This window comes from Scylla paramamosain, chromosome 25 (genome assembly GCF_035594125.1).
Source record: "Scylla paramamosain isolate STU-SP2022 chromosome 25, ASM3559412v1, whole genome shotgun sequence".
Lineage (NCBI taxonomy): Eukaryota > Metazoa > Arthropoda > Malacostraca > Decapoda > Portunidae > Scylla > Scylla paramamosain.
This window is the reverse complement of record NC_087175.1, coordinates 21,720,006-21,742,783: the sequence shown is the minus strand read 5'-3', so window position 1 is coordinate 21,742,783 and position 22,778 is coordinate 21,720,006. Positions and strand designations below refer to the sequence as shown.

Sequence of the window (22,778 nt, the reverse complement as noted above, 5' to 3'; positions counted from 1 at the left end):
CTCCCCTGTCTACTGTTGTATTGATGCATTGATGCTGTGCTGCTGCTGTGGTGGTGCTGTGGTGCAGGGTGCCTGGGGGGTGAATTCAATCCTGAGGGACACAGCCTGCTGCTACACCCTCTGCTCAGCGAGTCACTGCCCCGAGGCTTCTTGTGTGACCTCATCCACCACACCTGGCAGCACCAGCCAACCTTTGTCAAGGTGGGACTCTTCACTTTACACCACACTCACTTCATCTCGCTCATCTCATCTCACATCACCTGAACTCATCTCAACTCATCTCAACTTGTTTCACCTCTACCTCACTGCACATCAAATCATCTCCCCTCATCTCACATCACATCACATCACATCATATCATATCATATCATATTACCTGATCCATTGTACCATAAAGAAATAAATGCATAAGAAGCTTTGTGGATCCAAACGTAGCAGATATCAAAGTCAACACACGAAGAAAAGATTATTTAGACATAGCATCCCCAAGGAGTGCAGCATTTATTTGAATGTTTTAGTGATCATTGAGGTCAAATTTTCCTGTTGAGTTCTTTTGGGATTACTGTTTCAGTGTCCCTCTTGCACAAAAAAAGAAAAATTACTTATTATGTGTGTGTGTTTGTGTGTGTGTGTGTGCAGGTGTTTGGGCCACTGCTACAGGGCCTCAGTGGGGCCATGAGGAGCTGCAGCATCACCTCCCGCACCTACATGAGGGTGTTTGAATCGCTAGACCTCCTCACAGACATCAAGGCCGTCGGCTCTTCATCGCGTCCCATCTGTAATCTCATGGTGTCTATGGTGAGCAGCCAGAGCCGTATCAACCAAGGTCTAGTCAACAGATTTTTATTTTTTTTCATTTCTTATTTATTTTTTTTTTTTTTTTCTCTCCACTAGTAGATAATTTTTTCCTGTAATCATCTACATATTTTTAGACTCATAACAATTAAGGTCTTGTCAACAGATATTTATTTCCAATCCTAATTTAACTTTTCCAGTGGTAGATCATTTTTCCTTACAGAGAAGAAAATGAAGAAGAGGAAGAGGAACTGGTAGGTGAAAGGAACAGAGTGGAGAATCTTGAATGAAAAGACAGAGAAAAAGAATTTTGATGAGAAGAGAAGGGAGAAATATTGGATGGGCAGAGATCCATGTCCTCTGCAGTTTTTTGGTTATGGAGTCAGAATATTGTTTGGAGCTTTTTCTTCACACATCACAGATGCTGATAGTAATGTTTTGTTATCACAGAATCTCAGCAGAGGTTGAAGTGGATATCTGATACGTCATCTCTATATTATTCCCTTTGTGGTGTCAGTAGACCTTAAATTACACATCCAACAAACATGATTTTGTGTGGTATACTGTACTGTAACCTCCCTTGCAGAACAACTGGCAGCCTCGGGGTGAGTCACAAACGATAGGGCGTGAGATGGTGCAGACCACGCTGCTGGGACCCTTCCTGGCACTGTCCCTCTTTGCTGAGGATGACCCCAGGGTGGCAGAACAGTTTGTGAGGAATCAGGGCACTGGCCAGACAATGCCAGCTGGCCTCCAGGACTTGGCTAGAGAGATGGACCACATGAGGATGGTTAGTATGTGTATTTACCTGCAGGGCCTGAGCTACATTCATGTGGTTATGTTTCTGTATCTTTGTGTAGTTTTTCCTTCATATGACATTCACTCCTTGTCTCATGTTTTTTTTAATCTATTCCACGTTCTTCTTTGTATGTAGAAAGCTGTACTTTTTATGTCATTCAGACATCTCTCATATGTATTCATATGTTTAAGAAGTTTCTTCTACTAGAAATATTTTCAGAGGTGCATAACACAATTATTTGTAGTCTTCAAAGGATAAAACCTCTTGAACAAACACAGACAAACACTTATATCACATCCACCCTGCCATCAACTGATATCACTCCTTCCACTGAGTGCCAGTCCCCAAAGCAAAGTTAAAAAGAATCATAGAATATTTGAGGATATATGTCTTGGAACATCCCTCTTGAAAGAGTTCAAGTCATAGGAAGGAGGAAATACAGAAGCAAGCAGGGCATTGCAGATGAATGATTGAGAATACTGGTTAACTCTTGCATTGGAGAAGCTAACAAAATAGGGGTGAAAGAAATTAGTCTTGTGCAGCAAGGCCATGGGAGGAGAGGCAGGCATGTTGAAAGGGACATTGTAATACTTCCACTTGACTTTACCTCTCGATAAATAACTCATTCTTGCTTGTTCTGCAGACCATCCTGCACAAGCTCTTCCACAGCATGCTGGTCAACACAGGCTCACGTGAACCTGTGCTGTCCTTCCTGGCACGCATGATCTCCCTCAACCACCGGCGGGCACAGATCCATGTGGAGGAGCAGCTGGTGGCTGGGGATGGGGCCATGGTCAATCTGGTGTCTGTCTTGCAGCAGCTATGCTTCAAGGTGAGCACACCTGGGGTGGTGCTAAGTACTCTTTCTTTCCCAAAGTGAGCAAGTGGTGAGGATTGAACATGTATATTGATTGACTCATTTAAGAACATAAGAACATAAGAAATAATGGAAGGTGCAATAAGTGGCCAGGCTTACACATGGCAGTCCCTGTATGAAATTTACCTACCTATTTCCACCTATCATCCCCATCCATAAACCCGTCTAATTTTCTCTTAAAGCTCCCTAATGTCCTAACACTAACAGTATGATTACTGAGTCCATTCCACTCATCTACCACTCTATTTGAGAACCAATTTCTTCCTATCTCTTTCCTAAACCTAAATTTTTCAAGATTGAACCCATTATTTCTTGTTCTATCCTGGTTGCTGATCCTAAGAATTTTGCTTACATCCCACTTGTTATAACCCTTATACCACTTAAAGACTTTTATCATTTTCTACAAGAACTCTCTGTCATTGTGAGTGGAAATAGGATATAGTCACGGTCATAATCCTGCTGTCCTTGCTATGTATACTGAATTTAATGTTTTCTGGTAATCTTGTGCTCTGACTTACATTCATCTTACATCATCTGACAACTGATCAACTGGAAACAAACAACAGAGTGGAAATTATGGTGTTGTGTGATATGACTGTTAAGTATGACTGTTTCTCTCTCTCTCTCTCTCTCTCTCTCTCTCTCTCTCTCTCTCTCTCTCTCTCTCTCTCTCTCTCTCTCTCTCTCTCTCTCTCTCTCTCTCTCTCTCTCTCTCTCTCTCTCTCTCTCTCTCTGTGTGTGTGTGTGTGTCATGACTGATGTATGGTATTATGTATTGATTAATTAATTCATTTTCTTAATGCCTTTGCTTCAGGATGAGATCAGCCCTACTATGGATTTTTATTTATTTATTTAATTATTTACTTATTTATTCATTTATTTACTTTATATTTTTTATCTTTATTTTTATTTTATTTTATTTTATTTATCTATTTATTTGTTTATTTATTTATTTTTTTTGTTTTGTGTGTGTACGTATGTATGTGTGTTTTGATTGATCTGATGGCACCACAACAACAGGATTTTGTGGTAGTGCCATTTTCTTCCTTCCTTCTTTCTGCGTGTGTGCATGGGTGGGGTCACCACTGTTACAACCACAAATCCTGCCCCTCTCACAGTGGGCTTTATCTTGGCTTACTTCCCCAAGTCACCACCTACATAACTTGGTGCAAAGCTCAGCTTTGAGTTACAAGATCCTTCTGGGCTCTTGCACCCTGTATACAGATGGTTGCAACACCAGGATCCACTCCTCTTCTTCGCTGCTCCTACCTGGGTCAACCTCCCTACCCTGCCTCCTGTGTGGTGTAGTACGAAGCCAACATTCACCTCTATGGGGTCTTCTGGTTTCTTGTGGTGAATTACACAACTGAGGTTGTCAGCCTGTTTCACCCACCTACAGGCAAGGGAATATGACTACTGCCAAATAACTCTAACAGCTGGGAAAGAATTGATGGCCACATTCTAGGAAGGGACAATTACGACAAAAGACACACTTAAGATATCAAGGTATAATACCTCGTTGGACAAACTGCCCTCGATACAGACTGCCCATGGCCAGATAAGTATCACATCCTCCAGTGGAGTAGGGTTGCTTATAGCTTCCTGGATGGCTGGCCTCAACAGGGCCTAAGGAGGAAGTAAAGTTTCACTACACAGCAACACAGTTATAATCCCCTGCAGCCAGACTCTCTAAAAGACCTTTGAACCACAGCAGCATTTAACGGCACAACAAATACACAAACAAGCTACCTACAATCAGACAAAGATGGTCCACAGACCACTCCAAAATGCCAACACTTGACGAGCTGCCAAGGAGTCAATTCACTACTCAAAGACACCATGCATGGACCAGCACTGAGGCGTGAGAAAGCGTTGTGTAGGCTGTTCCACTCTGCCTTGAGATGAGGGGGCACAAGGGAGAGACAGGAGGATGACTCTGTGGGCCCATCTCTCCTTGACGTGGCTATGAGTGGCAGAGTACAAAGTCATCTTAATAACTTTGCTTGCTTCACTTCCCTGAAGGGGCTAGTTGCAATCTAACTATTATGTTGTTCTTTACTTTATTTTCTTTCAAATGACAGCACTCCCAACATGGTGCTCAAAAGGAAAGAGCAGGAAATAGAAATAAATCTGGTAGTCTGGTCAACTGGGCAGGGACAACCCGCAGACCCACCATCGGCTCCCACTCGTTCTCTTCATCTTTCTCTCCTTCCTCTTGCCTCCTTTCATCTTCCTTCTCTTCGATACTTACACCCCACATAACACTATATACATGTTATTCAGAACAGTCCTGGTCATTGTTTCCTCCTCCTCCTCCTCCATCAGGTCAAGTTGGAGAAGGTGGATCCGTACTACATGATTCACCCTGACTCATTGGTGGACGTCAGCAAGGACTCCCGGCTCTCCATGACTCAGGACGAGGCAGATGGCTGGCTCAAGAAGCTCCGTGAGTGTGGTGGTGGTGATGAGTTAGGAGGTCTGTATTCAGAACACTGCTCTCTTACCTCAACTATTTTCAAAGGCCAGTGATATGATTAGCCAGGTTCTTGAGAGTGTTTCTCATGTTGAAAATGAAGAAATCTCATCACTTTGTTACTAGAATCTTAAAAATGCTCTTAAAAACCTGTGTAACTTTAACCAGAACCTTTTGAAAGTGGTGGCATGGTGCAGAAGTGTTTCAGAATATGGTCCATGATTTATTGAGTGTAGGGGTGGTGGTGGGTTAGTGTATAGTGAGTGTAGGGATTGCGGTGGGTTAGTGTATAGTTAGTGTAGAGGTAGTGGTGGGTTAGTATGTAGTGAATGTAGGGGTGGTGGTGGGTTAGTGTATAGTGAGTGTAGAGGTGGTTAGAATTTTGTGACTGGCATTATGTGACATTGTGGTTGGGAGGTAGATGGGGTAGGTGGGTAGAGAGTACAGTGAATCTGATGTGTAAAAATTTATATATGTGAGAGGTCTCCAGCAAGGGGAAAGTTTGTGTGCTTTGAACTGGTAACTGGGAAGTCATTTGCCACCAGTCATGACCCACCCTGCCTGTGATGCATTTAAACCTTCATATCTTTTATTAAACAAGGTGGCATCAAAAGCTTTTGTTTGCTCTCCCCTTTAAGTGACTGTCTTCAAACTGTCACACTCCATCATAGTGTTGCATTTCTTACTGTCTTTCCTTGTTATTTCCTTCTCATTCTCATGTTTTGCACTTATTGTTTTTCTATCTTTGTCTTTTTCCTCCATGATAACACTTCTTTACCTGCACATCCCTTCCTCTGGTCACTCCCAAACAGCCACTCTTCACCATTCCCTCCCATCCCAAACCTTCAAAGCTTCCCTCTTTTCTCTGCATGTTAACACTTCTTTCCCTGCACATTCTTTCCTTTATCCTAGTCACCCAAACTGCCAATATCTTCACAATTCTCTTCCATTGCAAGCCTTTGAACCCTCCCTTATAGGCATCTCCATTCACAGGCACGAGTAAAGATTTCAAGTTCCTGGAGGTCAACTTCCACAGTCAGTGTTGGTTCCTCACACTTCATGCTCACCACCTAGGCGTGCTGCCTGTCATGCGGAAGTATACACGCCGCATCAGGGCCATCAGGGACCTGCAGAAGATGGTGAGAGACAGGCAGGCCAACACTTCATTTAAGGGTGAAGGGAGTCATATACTGTCTCTCTAAGGGTCAAAGGAGCCATGTAGTGTCTCTGAGTCTCAGAGAGTCATGTAATGTCTCTCTGAAGGTCAAGGAAGTCATGTACTCTCTCTGAGGGTCAGGGAGTCAAGTACTGTTTCTCTGAGGGTCAAGGAGGCACGTACTGCCTTTGTGAGGGTCAAGGGAGTTATGTACCATCTTTAAGTTCAAGGTAAATACCATTGGTGAATTTTTCACCTCAAGATTTCCCCCCTAAATAAATTCTCCCTCACTGAATTAGGTTAGATTAGTGTATGTTGTGGGGGATTTATCATGGAAGAGACTATTTGGGATGCAATCTTCATGGGAGAATCTTCATGCATGGATATTATTTTTGGTGAAATTTGCATACATGTGAAGGGAGCTTAAGAAAACGAATGGCATTTGTGCAACATTTACCAAAGAGAAACTTTATCTTGATGTATGTCACAGTAGGGAATTTTTTGTAGAGAATGATAATGATCGTGTTCTATCCATAGGTGGAAGAGATAGAGAGCACGGAGTCTCAGTGGGGCAGCTTATCTGTGGCCTCCAAGCAGCGGGAACTCCTCAAAAAGTGGAAGGCCCAGCTTAAGGTATGCGTGTGTGTGTGTGTCTATCACATCTCACATGCCCCCAATGAAAGCCACAGTAGAAGAGCCTCCACCTCTCCCTATCCAAACACTTCCTTCTTGCTCAGGTGCTTAGCTTCCATTAACACTCCTTTCACACGTGTACTCCTCTACTTTATCCTTCCGTCTTCCAAGTGGCCTTCCTCTCCTGTTAGCACCTTTACCTACGCTCACATGCTCACATCCACTTTTTAGTAAATTCTTAGCTACTCATTCTTTCAATATGGCTTTACCATCTCAGTATGTTCCTTTTCATTTATTCCACAATTCCATAATTTATGCCTTGTACAGATGTTCAAACCACATCTCATACACACTCATTGTTCTCACTCATCTTACATTCTATATATCCCTCTCAGACAGCTTATTTCCACAGCACACACTCTTGGCTGTTGTGCTCTATTCCACTCCCAGGTATCTGATCCATATGTGAATGTTGGCAGAACACTGTTTCTTAAACCTGTCTATACATCCATAGATACATTTCTCCCTTTTATGTCTCTTGCAAGTGATCCCATGACATACTTACCTTTCACAGTCCTCTCTCTTATCTCCCAATCCATCTCACCATGTTTATCCAGCACTGTTCCCTGATACTGTATCTCACTTACCTAGCCTCTTTCATTCTCTCTCTCTCTTCCCATAATAATTTGCACCCCTATAAGGTATCCTAAAATCATATGCCTTTAGGTATGTTTGTTCACAGTCACCTTACATTGTCTTGAGAAACACATACTTTCCAGTGCCTTTTAAAAAATTGTCTGTTTGGAACCTGGAATATTTTTGACACTGCACTTTCTCTCCTTCATCTTTTTTCTCTCATTCTCAGGCACCTCATTCATCCCTTAACCACCTCTTCATCATGCACCTCTCCCCACACTCAGCATCCATCTAACACCCATTCTGTAATACCCTGCAGAAACTCAACAAGTCCAAGATCTGTGCTGATGCTGGACTTTTAGACGAACACTTGCTGGAACGCTGCCTCCACTTCTACTCCGGGGTGGCTCATGTCATCCTCCGAGCACTTACTGGTGGCCGCTCGAACTCCTTTAACTCCACTTCCAGCACTTCTGAAGGCCCTGTGTCAGCGCCCCTCACAGACACAAGCTCCCTGCTGCCCCTACCCCCCACCCTGCCAGAGCTGTTTGCTGCCCTGCCAGAGTGGTACTTGGATGACCTAGCAGAGTTCCTCCTTTTTGTCCTGCAGTGAGTTGTGGCTCTTATTTAGTACTGGTGAAATTAGTGGCAGAATTGGGAGTGATTTTAGATATAGTAGTTATAATAGTAGTAATAGTAGTTGGTACTTTTGTAATAATAGTAGTAGTAACAGTAATAGTAGATGATGTAAGAATAATATTAGTAATAGTAGGTGTTGGAATTGTAGCAGTAGAGTAATAGTAATAGCAGTAATAGTGGTGGTGGTAGCAGTAGACTTCCTTCTCGTAATCTTGCAATGGGTTGGTTTAGTTGTTGATATAAGGTAGTGATGGGTTGAGTGATAATTAGGATGGTCATATGAATAATGGTAGGCATGGAGCACACACACACACACACACACACACACACACACACACACACACACACACACACACACACACACACACACACACACACACACACACACACACACACACACACACACACACACACAGAGTTGATATTGTAGTAGAAAGAAATTAAGGTATGAATAGAATGCAATGAATTTAAGGAGTGAGAGTGTATTAAGCTGTGACAACTGTCCCTCATATCATGACAGGTACATTCCCAAGGTGGCCATCAAGCATCTGGAGGATCCCATCATCACCATGGCCATTGTTCTCTTGTGTTCCCCGTCACTCATCAAGAACCCATATCTTACTGCTAAGCTGGTGGAGGTAAGGCAATGTTCTCTTGTGTTTCCCATCACTCAGCAAGAACCCATATCTTAGTGCTAAGCTGGTGGAGGTAAGGCAATGTTCTCTTGTGTTCCCCATCACTCAGCAAGAACCCATATCTTAGTGCTAAGCTGGTGGAGGTAAGGCAGTGTTCTCTTGTGTTCCCTGTCACTCAACAAGAACCCCATATCTTACTGCTAAGCTGGTGAAGGTAAGGCTGTGTTCTCTTGTGTTCCCCGTCACTCAACAAGAACCCATATCTTACTGCTAAGCTGGTGGAGGTAAGGCTGTGTTCTCTTGTGTTCCCCGTCACTCAGCAAGAACCCATATCTTAATGCTTAGCTGGTAGAGGTAAGGCTGTGTTATCTTGTGTTCCTCTTCATTCAGGACCTCCTGTCTCCCCAGTTTGTTTACTTTCTAGTTTTCTTAAAAATTCTCTTTGCATTTTTGTACTTGCTTTCCCATCATTATTTCTTTCATACAGGTCTTTATATTTCTTACTGTCACTCTGTCTCCTGGCTTATTCCTCACTACTGTTCCTTCCTCCCTCAGATACTGTTTAACTTCTATTTTTTCTTAACAATACTTTGCTTTTCATACTTAATTCCTTTGTTCATAATGACATACTCTCTCTTTCCTGGTGTTGCTATATTACATTTTTTGGCTCATTCCTCACTGGTGTTCCCTCATATTTCCTGCTGTTGCTCTTTTCTGTCTGCTCTTGGCTCACTCTTCACAGGCATTCCCTCACCCCCCAGATGCTGTTCATGCTGACCCCGTCCGTACAGCAACACGTGGACAGCCTGCACCAACGCATCCTTCACCATCCTCTAGCGACACACCTCCCTGTGGCACTAATGAAGTTCTATACCAGTGAGTTGGTTTTCTGTGTGTGTGTGTGTGTGTGTGTGTTTGTGTGTGTTACCTAATTCAATTTTTTGCAGGATTGAGTCTAGCTTGTAATGTCCCATCTTTTAAAGTTAATTTATCATGTTTGTCCTTAAAGCTATAAATGCTCCTTGTATACAGAACTTCTTTAGTCTATTTATTCCATTGCCTGATTGCTCTTTCAGGAAAACTATATTTCCTCATCTGCAAAGGAATATCATATTTTTTTCAGCCCAAAAAACATGGAAACTCTAGTATTTTCTCAAAGTAGGAGTTACAGGTTATGCCAATGAAATGTAAACACTTAGAAATAGTTTTTCTTTAATGATAGGAACCCTCTTAAATTCAAATATGTGCCTGGTGTGGCTGAAGAGAATGATGCAAGCTAGTAGATGCTTTGTATTACAGTGGTGGAGTCAACAGGAACCAGCAGTGAGTTCTACGATAAGTTCACAATCCGTTACCACATCAGCGTGATCTTCAAGAGCCTGTGGGATGACCGAAGGCACCGGCAGGCACTCATTACTGAATCAAAGTGAGTATGTCACTAGATAACAGCAGCCAATGGCACTGTAATGTTTTGAATCAGTGATACATAATGATTTTTGTGGTGATTGCCTTGGTGATTGCAAGCCTTAATTGGTGTGGTGTATGTCTTGCAGCTCAGGGAAGGAGTTTGTCAAGTTTGTGAACCTGCTGATGAATGACACAACCTTCCTGCTTGATGAATCTCTAGATGCCCTCAAGGTGAGCTGCCCTTCACTCAACAGACAGCCTTAGAACTCAGTCTAGGGGCACATTGCTGCTGGAGAGATATTTTGTGTTTAATCTTTCGTATGTTCTTGTACTCAGTTTCCATAATATGTGGATTATTTTACTATTAGGCTTTCACAAAGTTCAATGTTTGCTCTTTTGAACCTTAGGTTCGAAATCTTGATAGTGATGTAAAATAGTTGGTGTATCTTTGTGTTCACCTTACTTTTGATCTCAATCCATTGAAGAGATATTGTATTTTGAAACTTGCAGAATCTTGACAGTTATTTTCTCCGTTTTTAATTTCCAGCGCTTGTTCACTCTGACTTTTTTATTTTCAGCGCTTAGTTCACTTTGACTTTTTTATTTTCAGCACTTAGTTCACTCTGGCACTAGGTGCCTCTTATATATGAATATATATGTATTAGATAAGTTTGAAGATATAGATGAGGTGAACAGGGGCAAACCTGGAATTCTTCATTTATTGAAGTTGCAACATTTCACCTTATGCAGAAGGCATCATCAGGCTAAAATTAAAATGTCATTGAGTTTCCAAAAACAAAAATATAAAACATATCAAACACTAAAGTATAGGCATGGCAGAATGAGATGCAAAAATGAAACAAACTGCAGCAAACAAATAGTGGATATGTGAAATGAAAAAAAAAATAAATAAAAAATTAGCAATACAGATGAGCAAATAAGTATGCTGAAGTAAAATCCAGCCTATAGGTACTAATGTAGAGCAGTAGTAAAACTAACGGTGTAGTATACCAGACAGTGAACCTTGTGTGTTCCAGCTGAAGGAGTAGTGAGGACTGACATAGCTGTGTGTGTTAGTTTGTCAGTCCTCACGAGCAACAAAAATTGTTTATGCAGTAGGAATAACTAAGGTTGATTTATAACAGCAGTGGTTGTACTTGATTGTTATGGAAACCATCATAATGAGAAACTTACTATTGTTTTGCTTGTGAAGTTGTGACATTTTTGTGTGTGTGTGAGAGAGAGAGAGAGAGAGAGAGAGAGAGAGAGAGAGAGAGAGAGAGAGAGAGAGAGAGTCACACTTACAAGTTGTTTTGTTGGCAGCGCATCCACGAGGTACAGGAGGAGATGGAGCGTGGCACGTGGGCACAGCAGAGCCGGGAGCAGCAGCAGAGCAGACAGAGGCTTCTGGCCACCGATGAGAGGCAGTGCAGGTGGGTGGTTGCTCTTGTAGTTGGTCTGCAGGGCTGGCATAGGCTGCACATTTGCATCATTTGAAATCATGGAGAAATTTGCTATTGTTACTCTACAGATAATGAGACTGGAAGGTTGAGTAAAGGGGGTTTATGTTTGTAACTCATGCAAAAACACAGAAGACTTAAACAAAGAACACAAGTTGTAAACCATTCAAGAAACAAAAGTTGGTTATTTTCTCTGGGTTTGGATATTGATTGTCAAAGGTCTTGATTTTTCTATTTTCTGAAATCAGTTTCATCCTTAGGTCATTATATAAAGGTCTAGACTCATCTTACTTCTGTTAAGACAATAATGGTTCATTCTTTTCAGAAACAGATCTAAACTTGCCTTCCTTTTGTTCAAAAGCTCATGACTTATTTGCTTAGTTCTAAATTACTACATTCTGCTGCTCTAAGCTCCAAAAATCATGACAAGCTGTCCCTGAATTTCTAAAATGTAAATTGAGAGCCATCCCTGATGCATTATGCAGGTCTTACCTGACGCTAGCCCGGGAGACAGTGGACATGATGCACTACCTCACCAAGGAGGTGCCAGATCCCTTCCTGAGGCCTGAGCTATGTGACCGGCTGGCGGCCATGCTCAACTTCAACCTGGCACAGCTGTGTGGGCAGAAGTGTGAGTACTTGCTGATGGTGGTGAGAAGGATAGGTCTTGCAGGTTATGAGTAGTTAGTGTTGCTTTATTTAAATTGTTTGACTCTTCTTACTTCTCTAGTTCTTTCCATGTTGAGAGGGGCAGAGCTACTTTATCACTTTTTATAAGTAAGAAAAACATTGTAATAATGCAAATTTTGTCTTGTCCATGAGGGAAAATGTACATACATTTCATCTTCATTAGTGGATAAGTCCATCTCCCATTAACCCTCCTGCAGGTGGTAACCTGAAGGTGCGCCAGGCAGACAAGTATGGTTGGGAGCCACGTAAGCTTCTAGAGCAACTGGTGGACATCTACCTTCACTTGGACTCACCAAAGTTTCACCAGGCTATTGCTAATGATGAGGTGGGTGCACTCATGGAAGAAAGGAGAGTCATGCTGTACTTACTTTCATAGTTTCACAGCCCTCTCCAGTCTAAGTCCTTTGAGCTGCCAAAAGTGTATCTATTGTCAGGTTTTGTAAGAAGATAGTCAACAAATTGGAGGAATTAAGATTGTTACATTGTGGTGTGGTACAGACTATTTCAGGTCTTGCAACAAGTGTTCACATGCACACGAACTTAATTTACCCTCAGGAGGACAGGATTGTTAGCATTTTCTCCTGCCAGGTTGCCAGGTCATAGCTTTTTCAGTATATGTCACATGCCTGTTCTGTGCTGGATGAATGGGTGTCACAATGTGAAAGGAGACATTTCTAAACTCTCACTTTGAAAAAGGAATTCTAGCCTATATATATCACTATACCATTCATTCATTATAATGCACCAATAATACAGTGTAATATGTTATGAGCAATAATTTATCTATATTCCTGGCAACATAATAACAATGATCATGATACTTTTTGTCTTTACATCTCTGTAATCTGGATGTACCATGGTCATACTTGTCCTAATAACTTGCAGCTGTCCTTCTGAGGTGATCAGCTGTTCCCTTGCAGGACCCTGTCATGACCACTCCCTCAAGTATGCATGACTGTTGATTATTTTATAGATCACAGTAATAATAAGAGTATTGGTGGCTTTCCTCCCTTCAGCGATCCTTCAAGAGGGAGTTGTTTGAGACGGCGGCGTCCAAGCTGGAGCGAGCGGTTATCAAGTGTGCTTCAGAGGTGGAGGCATTCCGCAGCATTGGAGAGCAGGCGTACAATGTGCTGCAGGCCAACCAGAAGAAGGATGAGGATTACAGTGATGCTCCAGACCACTTTATGGGTGAGAGCATGTGTTTGTGTGTGTATGTGTGTGCATTTGCCCTTTCACCATTCATTGGCAGATCAATACTAAAATAGACTTGCCTGTATCTATATTCATTCCATCTTTCCTTGCTGCTATGTCTTCTTCTAGTGTATTCCAAATATCTCTACATCTTTTACGGAAAACTACATTTTTTGTCATTCAAACATCTTCCTTTTCTCATCTTTTCATTTGCTCCTCAAATAGCTCTGTGCGTATGTGTGTGTGTGCATTTACCAAGTTTACCTAGTTGTGACATACAGGAAAATGGCTATGCTCATGCTGTCCCATCTCCATATCTATTTTTATCTAACTTTGTCTTAAATTCATTTATCATATTTGCATCAATGATTTCTTTGTCCAAATCATTCCAGACCTCCATGGTTCTATGTAGGAAGCTATTTAAATTAACCTCTTTTCTATAAGCATCTTTTTTCAATTTTCTGCCATGCCCCCTCAAGCTTCATGTATCCCACCTCACCATGTCCTTCCTATCTGAGTGTTCCATTCCAGTCATCACTTTGTACAGTGTGATCAAATCACCTCTCCCTTCTCTGTTCCAGTGTTATAAGACCCAGTTTAGGCAGTGTTTCTTTGTACGGTAGATCCTTTAAACTTGGACGTGTGTGTGTGTGTGTGTGTGTGTGTGTGTGTGTGTGTGTGTGAGTGTGTGTGTATGTGTGTGTGTGTGTGTGTGTGTGTGTGTGTGTGTGAGTGAGTGTGTGTGTGTGTGAAGAGGAAACAAAGAGAGAAGCATTTAGAATTGGTACCATTGATTTAAATATCTCCACATCACACACTACCAGTGGTCCAAGTCATGTGTGATCTAAAAGGGTTCTGTGTGGACAGGTAGGTGAACAGATTCTCATTCCCATGTGACTTCTGGCATTTAGCCAAAAACATCTCCAATAACTTTGTTTCTTCTTTTTCCCTCCTTTATATTAACCAGATGGGACCACTGCTATCACATCTATCTCTAAAGCTGAACTCTTCACTCAAACCTTTGTTAAAAACTCTACCTTGGATGATTCAGGGCTTGTTCCTCCCTCTCCTCCACCCTCTAACCATTTCACACTATTAAAATTCTTAGCAATGATGTTTTCCATGCCCTTGCTTGCCTAAACCCTCGGAAGGCTTATGGACCTGATGGGGTTCCTCCTATTGTTCTCCGAAACTGCATCTCTGTGCTTGCACCTTGCTTAGTCAAACTTCTTCAACTCTGTCTGTCAACATCTACTTTTCCTTTTTGTTGGAAATTTGCCTACATTCAGCCTGTTCCTAAAAAGGGTGACCATTCTAATCCTTCAAACTATCGTCCTATCGCTTTAATTTACTACCTATCTAAAGTTTTTTAATCCGTCCTCAACAGGAAGATTCTTAAACATCTATTACTTCACAACCTTCTATCTGATCGCCAATGTGGGTTCTGTCAAGGCCACTCTACTGGTGATCTGGCTTTCCTTACTGAGTCTTGGTCATCCTCTTTTAGAGATTTTGGCAAAACTTTTGCTGTTGCCTTAGACATAAAAGCTTTTGATAGAGTCTGGCACAAAGCTTTGATTTCCAAACTGTCCTCCTATGGCTTCTATCCTAACTTCATCTCAAGTTTCCTTTCAGACCATTCTATTGCTGCTGTGGTAGATGGTCACTGTTTTTCTCCTAAATCTATTAACAGTAGTGTTCCTCAGGGTTCTGTCCTATTACTCACTCTCTTCCTGTTATTTATCAATAATCTAAACCAAACTTCTTGTCCTATCCACTCCTATGCTGATGGTACCACCTTGCACTTTTCCACGTCTTTTCATAGACATCCAACCTTTCAGGAAGTAAACAGTTCTTACAGGGAAGTCACAGAATGCCTGACTTCTGATCTCTCTAAAATTTCTGATTTGGGGAGAGCAAACTTGGTAATGCCTCAAAAATTCAATTCCTCCATCCATCAACTCGACACAACCTTCCAGACAATTATCCCCTCTTCTTCAGTGACACTCAACTGTCCCCCTCTTCTACACTGAACATCCTCAGTCTGTCCTTTTCTTATTATCTAAACTAGGAACTTCACATCTCATCTCTAGCTAAAACAGTTTCTATGAAGTTAGGCATTCTGAGATCTCTCTGCCAGTTTTTCTCACCTCCCCTGCTGCTAACTCTGTACAAGGGCCTTATCCGTCCATGTATGGAGTATGCTTCACATGTCTGGGGGTATTCCACTCATACCGCTCTTTTAGACAGAGTGGAATCAAAATCTTTTCATCTCATCAACTCTTCTTCTCTAACTGACTGTCTTCAGCATTTTTCTCATCACCATCTCATCTATAGCTGTCTTCTACTGTTATTTTCATGCTAACCGCCCTTCTGATCATCTGATTTGTGAGAGAGAGAGAGAGAGAGAGAGAGAGAGAGAGAGAGAGAGAGAGAGAGAGAGAGAGAGAGAGAGAGATAACCAACTAGAATCAATACCATAGATTTAATTACTTTTTCATAACACACTACACATAGTCCGAATTCAGTCCTGTGCAACTCACCTCTCCCTCCTGTGCTGCAGACCCCCTCATGCAGACGCTGATGGAGGACCCCGTTGAGCTTCCCTCAGGCGTGGTGATGGACCGGCCTACCATCGTCAGGCACCTCCTCAATGACCCCACTGACCCTTTCACCCGCCAGCCACTGTCTGAGGAGCAACTTTTGCCAGGTGGGTGCTGTGCTGGGTGCTGTGCTGGGTGCTTTGGTGGGTACCATCAGCGGTGCAGGACCAACTCGTGCTGGTTATTTACTTTAGTAGTTTTAAACCTTGTCTTGGTTTATGAACAGAAACTATACTTGTGGATGTAAATTCTAGCAATGTGTACTGAAAATATTGAATGATGCATTTAAAAGGAAATGTAATAATCTGTGGTTAATTGGTAGCAATTGGAAGTACAACTACTCCCAGTGAGGTCTGAAATACTGCTCAGGGAGTGCTGTGAATTCATCAATAGCCCAGTTGTGACCTCACTGACCATTTTCCCTTTGTGTTTCACAACACAAGGGGGCAGTCACAGCCTGCCTGCTAAAGACAACTCTCTTCCTTCACACAAAACTACATGCACCTTATTACACATACACCTTTCACTCAAAATTCTAAACCACTTTTGACTCTGGGGACCAGCACCTCTGGACTTTCTCTCTCTCTCTCTCTCTCTCTCTCTCTCTCTCTCTCTCTCTCTCTCTCTCTCTCTCTCTCTCTCTCTCTCTCTCTCTCTCTCTCTCTCTCTCTCTCTCTCTCTCTCTCTCTCTCTCTCTCTCTCTCTCTCTCTCTCTCTCTCTCTCTCTCTCTCTCTCTCTCTCTCTCTCTCTCTCTCTCTAAACCAGTCAATATATCGTAGATTTTAGTACTTTGTGTGTGCCTTTGGAACTTAAGCCCCCAATAAGCTGGGGGTTCACTGTAAATGCGCTTGTTCTAGTTTAGTGTCCGTACTTTAAATAAAATTACAGTGGAACCTTGATTCTCAGACTTAATTAATTCTTGAGTGCCATTCAAAATCTGAAACGTTAAGAAACTGAAACTACTTTCTGCATAGGAATGAATTTAAGATGGATTAATCTGTTTCTGGACACTTGTCCACGCTGTCTTAGTGTCTTATGACAGACGCTCCCACTGCTAAGATGGCTGCTTCACAACATCTCAAGCTCAGAAATTATTTATCCATAAAGGATATTGAATGAGCTTAGTGACACAGAACTCATCAGAAGATACTGATTAGACTGTACAGGTATTCTCTTTGTCTCTGGTCTAGTGAGGGGAGCCTTACATAGTGACAGAGAGGAGCAGCCTACCACACAAGAAAAAAAGGCCAGGGAAGACCTGCAAAACTTCCTTAGAACTCTGAGACTGGTACACCATAAACTTTAACACAGTCCTCAAGTATCAGCCAGAGAAATAAAAGAAGAAAACCCAAGACCGCTGGGTGATGTATCTGTGAGGACACTGTCTCCCCACATCCACAACAACCTCAGCTATCATAGCTATGCAGCGCTGCACAAACCTGTGATCACTATCGCCCAGCAGAAGAGGCTTGCTTTCTGCAACATTCACAAGACCTAAACCCTTGAGCAGTGGCGTGTTGTGCTGTGGAGCAGTGAGGCAAGATTTTCAATGACAGCAGTCAAGGTTGCATTTACTGATGTCCCAGCAGCAACCCCTTGACCCCCCTACACTTCACTGGCTGCCAAGCTCCCTGATTCATTGATGGTGTGAGGCTGCTTCACCTGTCATGGTGTGGGAAGCATTATAGTGCTACCCAAAAACACTACGATGAATCAGGGGAACTACCTTGAACTTCTCTGTAACCATCTACCAGGATCTTTTGAGAGATGCTATTCCACCACTCATGCAGGACGGAGCTCCATGTTATCCTGCCACATCAGTGGAGCAGTGGCTTAGGGCCTGCTGTATGCCATTCTTTGATGATTGGCTTGCAAATTCTCCTGACCAGAACCCCATCAAGGATTTGTGGGCTATAATCAAAAGAAAATTACATGTCCACAACTACTCTACAGAACTCAAGCTCCAAGCTCCACCACCTTTGGGCAAGTTTTGCCACACAGCACCTCATGACACTTGCTGACAGCCTTCCTGCACATTTAGAATAGTGCAGTAAGCATAAGGGGATGCCCATAAAATACTAATTGTAAAATCAAATATTTTTTTTGGTGTAATAACCTGTTCATATTACCACACATACCAGGAAAGTGGGTTGCAACATTTCCAGTGATGAGCACTGTAAGGTGCTGCACTCTGGTCAGGAGTTCAGTTCCTGGCAAGGTTCTCTCATGGTGAATTTATCCTACATTTAGATGAGTTTCAGTTTTTCTGTGAATTATCTAAGGGAAACATTACAATCTCCATTAACAAAAGCTTTTATTTATGGATTTTTAAAAATTAATATAATTAATTGATACTTAATTCATGCTTATTTCTGTTCCTTTGAATTTCATGTTCATGTACTGCTGTCTTAACACTTTGTTTCTGCACACCACTACATTCAAGCACTCTCAAGTGTTTCTTGTCATTCCATTTTTTAGATGTATTACTTTTGTGTTTCCCTTCATGAATATACTCAAGAAGGATGATTTTTGCTTTAGTTATTCAGTCACACACACACACACACACACACACACACACACACACACACACACACACACACACACACACACACACACACACACACACACACACACACACACACACACACACACACACACACACGTGAGCTTAACTACCTCCTTCAATTTCTAATGCTTATGACCTCCTTCATTCACTCATGCTTTACATCACCTCATCCTTTCCTCACTCACTCACACTTTCTCCTCCCTTCTTCCGCCTCCAGCTGAGGCACTCAAGAAGGAGATCAGGGACTGGATTGCAGCCAAGAACAACTCGAGGAGCTCATCGTGAGGGCAGGATGAGGGTGGCTGGTCTGGACGGAGGGGCGGCGGTGGTGGTGGCCAGACCAGGTGACCTTTGACCTGCCTAGTGTGCAACCTTGACCCAGGGAGGCAACCAACCAAACACCCGCCAGTCTGTCTGTCTGTCTGCACCATCTCTCCATCTCTCTCTCTCTCTCTCTCTCTCTCTCTCTCTCTCTCTCTCTCTCTCTCTCTCTCTCTCTCTCTCTCTCTCTCTCTCTCTCTCTCTCTCTCTCTCTCTCTCTCTCTCTCTCTCTCTCTCTCTCTCTCATTTCATTTCATTTCATTTCCATCTATCTTTGTATTACAAGTCAGAGAGAGAGAGAGAGAGAGAGAGAGAGAGAGAGAGAGAGAGAGAGAGAGAGAGAGAGAGAGAGAGAGAGAGAGTGAGAGTGTGTGTTGCTAATGGGTCTTCTTAAAGATCTGTGCCGCCGCCATCCATGAACATTTTGTTTATCTGTATGTTCTTGTGAGTGAGTGAGCATGTGTGTATGTGTGTGTTGGGATGGTCTTACATATTGGGCTGGCAGGATGTATGTGTGTGAGAGAGAGAGAGAGAGAGAGAGAGAGAGAGAGAGAGAGAGAGAGAGAGAGAGAGAGAGAGAGAGAGAGAGAGAGAGAGAGAGAGAGAGAGAGAGAGAGAGAGAGAGGCATTTGGTACCATGTCCCTTACACCAGAATCTGTGTGTTGTGTAGTGGTGTAGAGGAAGCAGTGTTGCATTGTCAAGTCAGGAGGCGCTGGGGGTTCAGACTGCCAAACATGGCCTTCACCAGTACAGAGAGATTCAAACAATTCATAGAAGGAACTTCTCTATTTGAGGTGATGGTGCTGCATGTGCAAAAAAATATTAGAGAAATGCATTTATATGTCATTATAATGTGTGTATGTACATGTGTGTGTGTGTGTGTGTGTGTGTGTGTGTGTGTGTGTGTGTGTGTGTGTTGGATGAGTGAGTGAGTGAAGAAGAGAGCAATAAGAAAAGATGGGCAGTTACCTTTCCTTGACTAATGCGAAGGTTATTGAAAAGTGGCTATTAAGGGTAGAAATTGAGGAAGAGAGGAGATAGGTAGCGATAAACGGCAACTGTAGTATTGATCACTCGACCAATCAGCTGTTAGAGGTGAGTGTGGGTGATGGAGTTGGCCAATCACCACACACAGAGGCAGATGGAGGAATGCCTGATTGGTGGCAGCACTCAAGAGTTATAAGCAAAGCACGATCACATTCAGGTGGTCCCTCATGGTATATGTAAGAACAATTTAGAGACATTTTATTTACACATTAATTTATCCCCTCTTTTTTTCTTATTATATTGTTCAGGTTAAATGAGAATGATGTTCAGAATTTTCCACAACCACATGTTGTCTTCATGTTTCCATTGTCATTGGCGTGGGGTGCATCTGGGCATGTGAGGGGCAGTGTAGGATGTTCTGTGCCAGCCTCTTTGTAGATGCACAACTGTTTGCCTTCCAAGGTGGTCAGGGTGTGAGTCAGTGAGTCAGTCAGTCGGTCTTTGTGTAATTCATGTCCGTTGTTGGGTTCAGGAAAGTCTTAGCTCAGATCCGGAAGAGAGAAAAGTAGTTGAGAGAGAGAGAGAGAGAGAGAGAGAGAGAGAGAGAGAGAGAGAGAGAGAGAGAGAGAGAGAGAGAGAGAAAGTAAGTGAGAGAGGGTTTTTATGGGCATGCTAGAAGTATATTTTAAGTTTGTGTACATAGGAAGAATTCTAAGTAACTTACAGTCATATTACTAATACTCTTTGGCATCTAAAGTGTTTTCTTTGAGTTGCAGAAATACAACAAAAAAAATGACAATGAACTTTGTAAGCTACCCTTACCTGCTTTTCTCTTCTCATCCCCTGCACATCCCACACTGATGCTGTTGTGTCAGTAGCCAAGGATCTTTGTAGGGATTGGGCTCAACAGTAGAGGTGTAGCAGCTCTGCTCAGTGTGTGAGTAACTGTCAAGTGTGATGAAAGTGTAAGGTGACAAAGCAGACTGTGTATCCAGGGCAGAGTGGAAAGCTGAGTATTGCATTGTACTGGGTGGTATGACACTGAATTCTGTGTGAGACTGGTGAGTAGCATGTGCTGATGAGAGGAAACAGAAGCACTTTATTTCTCTAACATTTCATATGAAAATTAGAACATTAGGAAAGGGAAGCTGTAAGAACCCATTAGGTTTACCCCATGGCAGTTCTTGTATAGAATATGCTTACTTCTAGCCACCTCTCATCCTTGTTCATAATTTTAGCAAATTTTCTTTTAGACCTCCTTATTGCCACAGCAGTAATGTTAGTGTCTGTTAGTGATGTTGCATTCTATAGTGATTAGATGTATAATTATTTTATGTAGCAGCATCACTGTATGCATGTATGTATGTATACAAGCAGGTAGACAAACAGGTCTAGATGGATATGGGTGAAGTCCGCATGGCAGGCCAGCTTCACATTACACACCATGGAACTTTTACCACTTGGCACTAGAAGTAATTTTTTGTATTTGTTTATATTGCCTCCATAAATGTCCCAGGGATGACTAGTATGTTACTTAGTCCTGTTCACTCTTAGTTAGTTGTTACCTCTGATGTGGGTAAAACCACTTGTGACTTTCTGCTTTTCAGGTGAAAGTCAGTGGGGAATGTTATAAATAATAACAGTTTTGAGAAACTTTAGAGGTGGTGGATGGAACACAGCTTTTGTGTTGGTGGTGCTACAGTGCTAGTGACTTGCTGCTTGGCTGCCACTCCACAGTGACAAACAAAGTATTTGTGGATTGATCACATTAACAAGAACATGAATGTATTTGTGATTATAGTACAGTTATAGTATAGTACATCAGTGTGTGATGTGGCTTGGCATGACCATGCTGGCTCCATCCATATCCATCCATCCATCCACACGCATTTGTCCACCTACTTGGACACATACATACAGTCATGCTGCTACTTCAGAAAATTTCTATATTTAGTTACCTTACAAGGTAACATCATTACTGGACACTATTACACAGCAACCTGATTATTAAGTCTACATATTCTGATTATCTACCACTAATTATTAATTTCCCAAAGATGATAGTTTCTACAGCTTTTTTTCACTAGAGAAAAAAAAGTTAGAGAAATAAATTACTGCTTCATCCTGTTTCTCTTATCATCACATTCCACAACCAGAATACTAGTTCTGTAAAGTAGAGAGTGATTGAGGATGCTGAAGAAAAATACAGTTTAGATCTTTGCCTGGGAACAGGTTATGTACCTAGCACAGTAGTGGAAGCTTGATGTTGCATTGTACTGGATGGTGTGATATTGAAAATTGTGTATGTACATTATGAGAGAGATAATGAGAATACCTGAAACAAAGTAGCATGGTAGGATATCAGTAAGATGAGAGAGGTTTTTTCAAATACTAATTTATCTTGAATTTTTTTAAGACACTAATGTAGAGGAACTTATGATGGAAAATTATTGCAGAAAAGTAACAAGTAGAGGAAAGTGCATCATAAGATTTCACCAGTTTGGGAGAAGCTGTGATGGAAGTGGTTCTGAGAAAGAGTAGCAAATAGAAGAAATTATTTTGCAGGATTTCAGTTGAGTACAAAGGCGTGGGTAGTGAGCCAAGTTTGAGGTGATTTTCCAGTGTCCCCAGGTTAGCAGGAAAGGGCAAGGTGTCTACATATCTACCCCATTTCCCCGTAACACTCAGCTGGCTCCATTATATCCCTTGTTTCTTTCCTGTGCTCAACCCTTCATGGCTGTCATTGGAGTGTGTAAGTTGATGTTTTCCATTATTTCTCAGTATGATTCCAGTGAAATGCAATCCACCCAAGTCCCACATTCATTGTTATATTTTTCTTAGTTTTTCATATGTCTGAATCACATGTCTTGTTTGTCAGTCTTTGAAGAAAGATTTATCTACTGTA

The 22,778-nt window shown here is 42.1% G+C and overlaps 1 protein-coding gene across 1 annotated transcript in view; it reads left to right on the top strand.

Annotated features, from left to right (window-relative positions):
- Positions 1–22,778, top strand: part of LOC135113351 (ubiquitin conjugation factor E4 B-like) — a 38,481-nt gene extending 15,703 nt beyond the window's left edge. The window contains exons 9-26 of the mRNA XM_064028605.1: positions 68–201; positions 640–798; positions 1,382–1,585; positions 2,238–2,426; positions 4,797–4,917; positions 5,938–6,083; positions 6,638–6,733; positions 7,689–7,978; positions 8,529–8,646; positions 9,405–9,519; positions 9,943–10,069; positions 10,197–10,281; positions 11,374–11,483; positions 11,996–12,141; positions 12,398–12,525; positions 13,217–13,391; positions 15,958–16,104; positions 18,782–22,778. Of these exons, the coding sequence (XP_063884675.1) occupies positions 68–201; positions 640–798; positions 1,382–1,585; positions 2,238–2,426; positions 4,797–4,917; positions 5,938–6,083; positions 6,638–6,733; positions 7,689–7,978; positions 8,529–8,646; positions 9,405–9,519; positions 9,943–10,069; positions 10,197–10,281; positions 11,374–11,483; positions 11,996–12,141; positions 12,398–12,525; positions 13,217–13,391; positions 15,958–16,104; positions 18,782–18,849 (2,558 nt within the window). The 3' untranslated portion in view covers positions 18,850–22,778. The remainder of the gene's footprint in view (positions 1–67; positions 202–639; positions 799–1,381; positions 1,586–2,237; positions 2,427–4,796; positions 4,918–5,937; positions 6,084–6,637; positions 6,734–7,688; positions 7,979–8,528; positions 8,647–9,404; positions 9,520–9,942; positions 10,070–10,196; positions 10,282–11,373; positions 11,484–11,995; positions 12,142–12,397; positions 12,526–13,216; positions 13,392–15,957; positions 16,105–18,781) is intronic.